The sequence below is a fragment of the Dioscorea cayenensis genome, chromosome 2 (genome assembly GCF_009730915.1).
Source record: "Dioscorea cayenensis subsp. rotundata cultivar TDr96_F1 chromosome 2, TDr96_F1_v2_PseudoChromosome.rev07_lg8_w22 25.fasta, whole genome shotgun sequence".
Classification (NCBI taxonomy): Eukaryota; Viridiplantae; Streptophyta; class Magnoliopsida; order Dioscoreales; family Dioscoreaceae; genus Dioscorea; species Dioscorea cayenensis.
The window spans coordinates 15,365,789-15,376,106 of record NC_052472.1 but is presented as its reverse complement, the minus strand read 5'-3'; the positions used below and the strand labels follow the sequence as shown (position 1 = coordinate 15,376,106).

Here is a 10,318-nt window from a genome sequence, read left to right as displayed (position 1 = left end):
AAGAGCACTGAAACTCGTCTTTTGGATCTTGAGAACATGATGAGAAATACTAATATGACCGTGAGGAATTTAGAGCATCAAATAGCCTAGATGTCTAAATTAATTGAGGAAAAGCTCCCAGGGCCCCTCACTAGCAACACAGAGATAAACCCAAAGGAATCCTTGAAGGGTGTCACTTTGAGGAGTGGAGTGCAACTTCTAAAACCCCATTGAGAGGAAGCCCGATATGGAGAAGGTTGAACCCACTGTTGGCAGTAATCTTGAGACTCCAATTGACTTGGAGAAGGATGTGAAAGAACAAAGTAAGGAAAAAGATGCATTGCCGGCATACCAACCTAATCTTCCTTACCCAGTGAAAGTGAAGAAGGATCAACAAGAGGAGTAATATAAGAGATTCCTCAATTTGTTCAAGACTTTGCATATCAACGTCCCATTTGTTGAAGCTCTTACTCAGATACTGAGATATGTTAAATTCTTGAAAGAACTACTAACAAACAAGGGAAATCTGGAAGAAGTGTCTTCTGTAACACTTAGTGAGGAATGTTTGGCTTTGATCACCAACAAACTGCCCAAGAAAGAGAAAGATCCTGAGGGTTTTATTGCTCCTTGGATGATCAGTGGTTTAGTTGATGAGAAAGCCTTAGCTGATTTAGTGGCAATCATGAACCTCATGCCCTACAGAATTTTTGAAAGGCTTGGGCTTGGAGAACCAAAATCCACCATTATGACATTGTAATTAGTGATCAGGTCATTAGATAACCACAAGGCATAATTGAAGAATTTTTTGTTAAAGTGGGCAAGTTCATTTTTCTGGTGGATTTCGTTATTCTCGATGTTGATAAGGAGGTGGAGGTACCATTGATTCTAGGAAGGTTGTTCCTAGAAACTTCAAAGGCTCTTATTGTTGTCAAGGATGGCCGAATGACACTTCGAGTGGGTGAAGAAGAGATTATTTTCAAGCTCCAGTATTCCATGAGGCATACCATGGATTTTGATGACACATGCTATTGTGTGGATGTTGTTGATGATGTTGTTTCTGAATTTATGTAGGATACATTCATGAAAGATGATCTTGCTGAATTATTAGAAGATGGTCCCTGAGAAGATGGAGCACCAAAGGAGGCGATGGAAGAATCGTACTATTTGGACTTTGTGGCTATCGAGGTCTTTGTACCACTGGATCCATCAAAGTAAAAAACCTCGAGTGCAATAAAGTGGTGGACAAAGGTGATCACTAAGAAGAAAAAGCCACCCATCTCACCACCTGATCCCAATGTTCCTAACCGTTCAAACCTTTGTGCTTTTGGTGAGATCAATTTAATTGATTTGTTGTTACCATATGCTTGCAGTTGTATTCTAGGTGGCTATGAGAGGCGTCGATCCCATGAACTTCTTTGAGGAAAAAAGGTATGCCAAGCTAGTGACGTTAAATAAGCTATACTTGGGAGGTAACCAAAGTTGTTTTGTTTTCTTTGTAATCATGTCGGGTTTTCTTATCATTTTTGTTTAGTTTTCATTTGTTTCAATGATTGCTGTGTTGTTCTGATTTTGGTCTCTCGGGGCATTATTGATTTTTCTTCGGTATGGCGGCAATACTTTTTATTACCTCTAGCGTTTTTATCATTGTTATGAAGGAGGATAGTCTTTACTCTGGAACTTTTTAGGCAAAGCTCGTGATGAGAACGCCCTTACTTGTGCCCCTGATTCTCTTTGTTTCTAGTTTTTGAATCATTCCGTGATGAGCATGGGCTAAGCACGAGCGTGCTAAATCTGTAAGCGTCGTCTCCAAGCCATTTTTATGATTGTGTCCTTCTCTCAGATGTTTTGGGAATTTTTCCTTAGAAAATCAAAGGGAGGAACACGCCTACGACACGACCATTTTCCTTTTGAAGTCTTTCATAGACGACCATTCCCATCCATCTCACCTCCTGGCCCTCTTCCTCCTCCTTTCATGCTTTGGTCCATCGTGTGGGGTTGAGTTTGTGCCAAGGTTGCTTGTGGCAGTTCCTCCTTTTCCTTAATTTCTCCCTCAACCCCGGTAAGCCACCATTCATCCTTTTCTGATTTGTTGGGTTAAAAGGCTTTTCACGTCATGCTCTTTATTGCATTGTGGATTTTTGTGTTGTTTTCATTGTTTCACACTTAATATTGCTTGTTTTATTTCGAAGATTTCTTTGTTCTTGAGCTTTAACGATGTTGTATCTTTGGTGATGATGGTCGCTCGAAGCATGATGGTGTCCTCCCTAGGAACACAATCGTGCTCTTAGCCTCAGCATGATTATCTCGACTAAGTGCACGTCCACTGTTTCAATGTTGAGCACAGTCGGAGTGCTCCTTGCACGACCGTGCTCTTCCTAATTGTTTGAACTAATTTGGTTTATCTTTTCGTACATATTATGTCTAGAAAACACACTTCTACGGGGCCTTCTAAGAGGCCGTGGGTGGGGGAGCAAGCTCCTGATGTGGGCTTAGCGCCGGTATTCCATACTCAAATGCATCAAGAGCAATTTGCTTGTTTTGGTGAGTCATAAGAGATTGATTAGGATGTCCTCCGTGAAGTCAGATTAGAGGAGAAGGTTAGTTGGCTGCTTAGTGTCGGTGCCTAGAGACAGTTGTTCCAGATTACTGATACCACTTACGAGCGGCTAGCGCTTGAGGTGTTAGATAAATCTGAGCTTTCCTGAGGTACAAATTCAGGCGGTCGGTGAGATGCACCAGATGAGCCTCACCAATTTCTCTATCCAATTTGGGATTTATGATGCGGAGTTTACTAGAACTCATGCATATGATACCCTGTTGATCTCCCGACCGGGTGGGGAGTCCCTAGAGGAAGCTTTGCGCATTTGAGCACCACTCCTACCTATGATCCTCGCCGGATTAAGGCCACAACTCTTCGTTCTCCAGCACTCAGGTATATCCATTTCATACTTAGTCACACATTGATAGGACGCGGCGACAGTATAAGGGTTGTTAGTCACCGAGATTTTGATTTCCTTCTGAGTTTGATCGACGGGTTCCATTTGCATTTGGGGTATAAGGTAGCAGTGTCTATTTCACACTAGGGGACTGACACTCGCATCGGTGCCCTCTTTATAGGCCCTTATATCACTCGTCTGATCAGACGTATGGGCATCCTAGAGGGGACCGACAGGATCTGAGTGGGCGGTGGTGTGGCCCCCATGACCCTTGAGCAGCTCAGGTTTGATGGGGATGATTTAGCGTGTCCTGACTGCTAGGGGGGCTGAGTAACCTGAGGCTATTTCTCCCGTGTGCCCCACTCGACACATTAGGGTGGATACTTCTTGTAATACCCTGAACCTTTGGAAACTCATCAGAATTTTTTTCACGGTATTATCTCAATTGCAGTAAGATTTTTCCTACAGAGCAGTTTTATTGAGAAACCCAAGTGGAAAGAATAAGGACCTAAGTGTGAAAGTTTATAGAAAATTTTTGGTTTGAAAGTATTAAAAATATTTGATCTGTAGTGTTTCCGAAAACCAAGGACTGAATGGTAAGTTTGCAAGGACTTTTTGGAAATACTATTTCATGATTCAGGGACCATTGGTAACTTTTCAAGTATCTTTCTGTATGAAATTTCATTTTCAGGGACCGAGAGGGAATTTTGGCAGAAATTTAAGTTAACAGATAAGGCGTGGAAATAGTCATTTTTTATGGGGGCTTTCTTCTTCTTAATCAATGGTTGCATTAGTGTTCTGTGAGAAAATAAAAGAAGAAAAGATGAGAGAAAGAAAATAAGAGGCTTAAAGAAGAGGATGTGGAGATCGCCTGAGAGAGTTTGCCGGAGTGCTCGGTAAAAGTTATCTTGGTTTGAATGATGCATGATGTATGGTTAAAGAACTTTGGCAAGCATGCTTGAATTTGAACTTGTTTTTATGAGATTTGGCTTGGTTTTGAGTGGAAAAAGCGTTGTATATTGTTGTAGATGATAAGTGATTCAAGTTGCTTTCAAAAATAAACCGTGTATTTGAGATGGATTTTGCTTGAAATGGGGGATGAATTTTGAAGTTTGTTGTAGATTACTGTAGCAACTGAAATTAGGGTTTGGCTTGGTTAACTAAGTGGATGATGATGATGATTAAGTTGATGATGATGATTAAGATGGTGATTATAATGGGTGGAGATTAAGTGGTTGAGTTTAGCCAAATTGGTTGATTGGGCTTGATCAAATCAAGTGAAGTGGGCTTGATTTAATTGAGTTAAGTACATTCAATTGGTTTGCGGTTGGGTTTGGCTAGCCAGGTTGAAATAGTTTGGATTCATTTGGGTTTAAATGAGAGCAAAGAACTGGTTTGGTTCAACCAGTTGAGGATTGACTTGATTTTGACTCAATGTGTAATTTTGTTGGGTTGAATTTAGGATAAGTTGATTGACATTGATTTGTCTTGGTTCAGATTTTTGGGCTAATGATTTTGGGGTGAACCAATTTAAGGAGAATTGGGTTCAGTTGAACTAAGCTCGTTCAAAAGATTTTGTATAACAATTGGAAGTGGTTCAATGCTGGTTGGTGAAATTGAACTTGTTTTACAGAAATTGAGGTTGGTTCAGGTTGGTTCAGAATGGTTTTGTCCAAATTGAGTGGGTTTAAGTGCAATTTGATACTAGTTTTATTATGCAAGGATTGTTTGAATCGATTGGAGTGAGTGGGCCCAATTAATGAGTCAATTATTATTTTGTTGTATTTTCTTTTGGGTTCAATTTTGTCATTAGGATGTATGTTATTTATTTTATTTCCGTTCTCCTATTAAGTGTTGTTCAGGCTTGGGAGGGAGTTCCAGGTCTAGCGAGAAAACCAAGGGAGACCAAGTGAGTTGGTAGTAGCTACTCTTTTGAAATAATCGGTTAATTGCTATTATTTTGAAACAAGTACTTATTGGCTACTAGTTTGAAAAAAACTGTTTAATTATGTCATTATATTATGTTTAATAATTTATTTTGTTAAAGGATACTTATAATTATTTGCGATTTGCTATGCCATAGCAATCGTATTAGTATATCTGGTTTCATACAATTATACGTTGTTTCCACTGTATTATTTTCAGGTATTTATTTTAATGGTTATGTGTAATTAACATTGAGATGATTTGTGAAACCATGTGTGCATATTAAAAAGTTTTTACTGTCAATGCTTGTAGATTTGGTTTTCATTCCTGGTATAGGAATGGTGTTATGGATATGGACTTTGTAGGTATTATACATGTCTTGTGTTGTGGAGTTTTCACAGATTTTGATGGTGACTATGGACTTTAGTCCGATACTGCAATGGGGGTCCCATGGTCCAGCCTGATGGGAGGTGGCGTAGTCTACCCTGAGTTTACCCCTTGTCAATAGGTGCGTAGAGCCATTGACAGGGTTTACTTCTTTAAGAAACCGGAGGTCACCACGCAGGGATCTCGATGGCCAACGTTAAGGTTGCGAATACCTTAATGGCTCTCAACCTAGTTGCAAGGGCAGCTAAGTCGGGGAGTGTTTTTACGCCAATGATTTGATATTTGTTTTGTAGTTCAGTTGTGCAAAACAAGTTATTTTTTATTATGATGAGGGGCGAAGCCCAGCTTTCGCTCTTAGGAGGGCAGTCTTTCACAAAAATTATATTTCCTTAGAAAATTGATTTTATGACAATTCATGATGAATTTATTTTTTAAAAGCTCGTTAAAGTTGTATTTTGCCAAATTCTGATATTTGGGAAAGTTGGGAAATTATTTGAGAAATTAATCTTTATATATTTTATATACTCTATATTTAATTATTTGAAATTATTGAGCAACTATCGACCAACTAGAATTTGTTACAGTTGTATGAGGATTACTCTACTAGATTAGCTGTCCGAATATAGAGCCAGTCATGGTTGAGCTCCTGGTTGAAGTGGGTCCCTTTTCTTTCTATGCGTTGATGTCGTGATCTTGTAGCGGTGGTACCCACTAATTGGAGTAATTATGTTTGTTGTACTCATGTATTTTAACCTATAGTTTGTTTAAGTTTATTAATCATGTTCTGTAAGTCTGATTTGGTTTTTCAAGGATGTTAGTTTTCCTGTTAAAATTGATTTTTAACTGATGGGTGCCACATTTACCTAAGTAGAATAGATGGGTGTGACATCTTTTGGTATCAGAGCTGTAGGTTGAGATATCCCTGGTTGGTAGAGATCACAGGTTGTGTTCTGAGCTTAGAGGTTTAGTATTGATTAGACCATAAGTTAAGGGCCCATTAGAATTATTGAGACTCACCAATCGGGTTAAAATCTAAATTGTTGACACACCTCTTGTGTGTGTGTACCGTAAGTGCACTGGTCATCGAAGTAATGAAATACCCCGGTGAGTGGTAGTCAAATCCACAGGGAATAGTTGCTTAGAAACACAAGTATTGCTATTTAGCTAGAATGAAAACCAATATGTGATGTTGAATTAAAGAAATCAATCCAAAGAAGCGTAAAAGATCAAAGAAAGCAAGAGGAGTAAGGATAGGCAATCGATGGTAAAATGGGGTACTCGGACAATGCTTACCCTACGAATATCATTTCAAGGGCAAGCCTAATGTTATGTCTCCTTATTGAGGTTTAATGAGTCGTGGAAATTCAAAGACACAGTCCCAAACCTAAAGTCAACCATGACTAGTCCTTTACATTATGCCTGCCGAAAAGGGATACTCTTGACACCTCACACTGTCTAGGACATCTTGGAGCTCTAGGGATTCCAAGTGATAAACCCTATTCCCTAATATATATCTAACCCTTTGGTCCAAGTGAAAGACCCCTAGTCACGATTAATCCCTAGCACTAAGAATTACTTCATTACTTCACTCTATTGCTCGCACAACTAAGCCCAAGTGGAGTTTGTCTTTTAGCACTTTCTCTATAATGACCGTAAAGAACTCTTGGAATGTGGAGGTAGAATAAATCACATCGGAGGGAAAAGACGACGTTTCGCTACCTTTTGACTCACCCTCTCAACCATCTTCAATCTCGCTAAGTCTAACCGTAATGATGTTGTCACCACTTCATACGATTACCTAGATAGATTCTCAACCCTAGTGTCACTCTAAAGGAAAATCAAATCAACAAGCACACGAGATTGAAACTCAATTAAAACATCAATTAAAGAAAATATAATAAGAAACAATAAACAAAATCATCGTAAGGTTTACAAGTCCAAGATCCGAGTAGGGGTTTAACTCTCCATGGAGCAATAAAAAATCAACAATGAAATCAAAACTAAGTGCAAGCAATCCATAGAGAAAACTCACTTGTTCTCCGTGTCAACGGTCTTGAGGAGCCACCTCGACTTCTCCAAAGGTTCCCTCGTCAATTCTAGGGCACACCTCGCCAAATCAATGGCGACGAATTCTCTCCCAACAGTTCTCCTATAAAGGAAATCGATGTCGAATACCTTAGAACCGCTCCTAAAACCCAGCAAAAGCCTCTCCAAACCATAGACGCGCTCACACCAAAAGATGGGCAAAAGATAGGAAGAAGATCTAGAAATAAAACTCTCAAAGTGCTATTTATAGAGCTGAAATCGGGCATCCACACGGGCGTGTGGAATTTCCACATGGCCGTGTGGATTTCTAGGTTGCATTTTCCTACACACTGTGAACATTAACTGCTATAGTGATTTTAGTTCAGTGTTTTACTATAGTAACTGCTATAGTACGTGCCTAAATACTCTCAAAATCATTTTCTTCATCGATGCCACATGATTGGGCACACATCCATGCAGTAGATCATGTCGCGTCATCAATTAAACCACATTGACGAAGCTCTTAACAATGTTGCACAAGCCAGAACATATGAGTGTGACTGCCTTTGTGCCTCTCCACTTTGTGTATTCACTTAAGAATAATGGAGGTTGGCACACACCCATATGTCTATGACCAAAACTTGTGTCTTGACCCATGTTTGATCAAAGAATTTCATCAACAATCGCGTCCATGATCTACTTTTGCTTCCTTTCTTCCAAACTTATCTCCACAACCCTTAACATACAAAAGAACATAAACACACATGAATGATCTATAAAATCTGATAAAAGTGATGCTCAACGTAAAAAAAATATACCTCATATTACTTATACACAAGCACTTATCAAACTTCCACACTCTTAAGCTTTTGCTTGTTCTCATTGAAAGTGCTTGGCCTTAGGTTCACCAAAAGCATGCAAAAGAGGCATTCTACAAGTAAGGAAAAATTCAAACACCGAATAAGAGTAATCATTGCTCTAGCTAAAAACTTGAATAAAAAAGGACAACAATCTGATATTTTGTAAGTGTGTGTAAACTCAGTCAAGTCAACCCAACATGTAATCGTCGAAGTTCTTCTTAAGAGGGACTTATTTATATACAAAAAGAGGTTGTAGCTTTACACATCCTTGAAGGTAGCGCGGCCACCAAGGTGGCTTTCACACTTTCGAGGTGGTAGCTATTTCTAGCGGGGTAGTAGCTTTCACTCATCCTATAAGATAGCTCTTTCTCTCATTTGGGCATAACTAGTATCCGACTTATGAGAGTAGCTTCATACTTCACAGGTGGGATCTTTCCACCCCCAATACATAACAATACAAACACAGTTTTTTTTAAAACAAGAATCATGCTAAAACAATCCCTTAAACAACGAACTTGAGTTTCCACAAGGTTTAATAAGTGAGTAGTGTAACAAGTGATAATGGGGCAAAAATTCCTAAAACTTTAAGTAAAACTAGAGCATGATAATATTCAATGTTAAAATTTTTCCTAAATTTAAGGAAACAACCATTACTAGTAAGGTGAACCGCCATTGGCTACATGAGCATAAAGGATGAATGCATAAGTATAGAACATGTGTAATGTGAACTCCCCCTGACACTTAAGCTGTATATTGCCCTCAATGTACGTATGCAAGCTCAATAAAGAAATTTAACAATCAAAACATGTGTGTGGAGATTAGCAATTAAAATAATACTCCCCTGAACTCCTAATGGTGCATTTGATGGAGCTAATTTCATTGAGAGTTGAGTTCCAATGGGTTGTGGAGCACACAAAGCCATGTAAATAGCCACATGACCATGCCCATGACTATCCCTCAATTCCAAGACTCATAAGACCATCTGCATGTATACACAAGGGGATTCAGCAAAGCTCATCAAAAGACATTAAAATTGAGTCTATAAAAATATGGAAATGAAATACAGCTTAATACAATTGAAAAGTGAAAGGATAAACTCAGAAGGAGAGTCCTATCTGAGTAATACAAGTCCAAAATAAAATAGAGAAATAAAATGCTAAACATAAAGAAAAAGAAAAACAACGACGCCTCAAGCGTAGGTATCCTGCTCTTCTGGTGGTATTGCTCTGCAAGTGATGATCCTGGTGCTGCTAGTGGTGGTGATGGTGCTGCTGGTGATGCTGGAGGTGTCGCTAAAGCACGGGGTCTCATAACGGAAGGTGAGGTCAGTTCTCGCTCTAGAATCTACTATAGTGTGTCAAGACGCGCCATCGCCTTGGTGTCGTTCGCAGCCTTTATCGTGCGAACCTCAGCCAGATCAACATGCAACCCCCTACAATGCTCTCGAGCCTCTCAAAGCGATCACTGGCTCGAGATGGAGAAATGAGCCACATTTGTGGTGGCTCCTATGCTGCAGGGGTGACCCTGTCTCCATTTGCTGTAGCTGTGGCTGAAGAGCATGCTGAGACCCCTCAGCTGCATCACCCATACCCTTGCCCATCTATGGTGGTGGCATGATCATGACATAAACACTATCTCTATATCTGCAGACCATGCCCATCAATTGCATCGTCTGTAGGCCGAGGAGAGATGGTATAATGATCTTCTCAGCCCCTCTGATAGCGTACAAGACACCATCCACATAATGAGTCGAGTGATGCAGGGGCCTGAGAAGAGCACTCCAACCCTGGCACACTGTCCCTGATGGCGCACGTACTCTGCTATGATGTGTCCTTGGTGGAGTGGCTCGCTCTATAAAATTGAATACAGATAAAGCAGTTCCTGATTGCTAAGGACTCCAGTACTATCTCCAAGTCCGTTTACTGATTAACTGAGAACGGCGTGGATATATCTATAAGCCAGTCAGGAGAGACATGTGGCCTTAGAAACTCCTGGCTCATACTGTTTCTGGCCACATAGTGTCCTGTAGGTGTGCTGAGGAGCCAAGCTGCAAAGGTAATCTGTCGGGAGCTGCTCATACTCCTCTGTATTAGTGTAAGCCTCGTTGTAGAACCCAAGTCAGATCAAAAACTGAGTCAAGCTCATGCTATGGTACTGTCTGAAGGCTCTGAACTGAATAGCATCAATACTATCAAAGTTGGAGTA

The 10,318-nt window shown here is 40.0% G+C and overlaps 1 protein-coding gene across 1 annotated transcript in view; it reads left to right on the top strand.

Moving 5' to 3' along the window:
- Positions 1-226: 226 nt before the first annotated feature.
- LOC120273025 (4-coumarate--CoA ligase-like 4) overlaps positions 227-10,318 on the top strand; it is a 14,869-nt gene continuing 4,777 nt past the window's right edge. Inside the window, 5 exon segments of the mRNA XM_039279663.1 lie at positions 227-358; positions 455-732; positions 9,347-9,432; positions 9,630-9,718; positions 10,133-10,264. Of these exon segments, the coding sequence (XP_039135597.1) occupies positions 227-358; positions 455-732; positions 9,347-9,432; positions 9,630-9,718; positions 10,133-10,264 (717 nt within the window).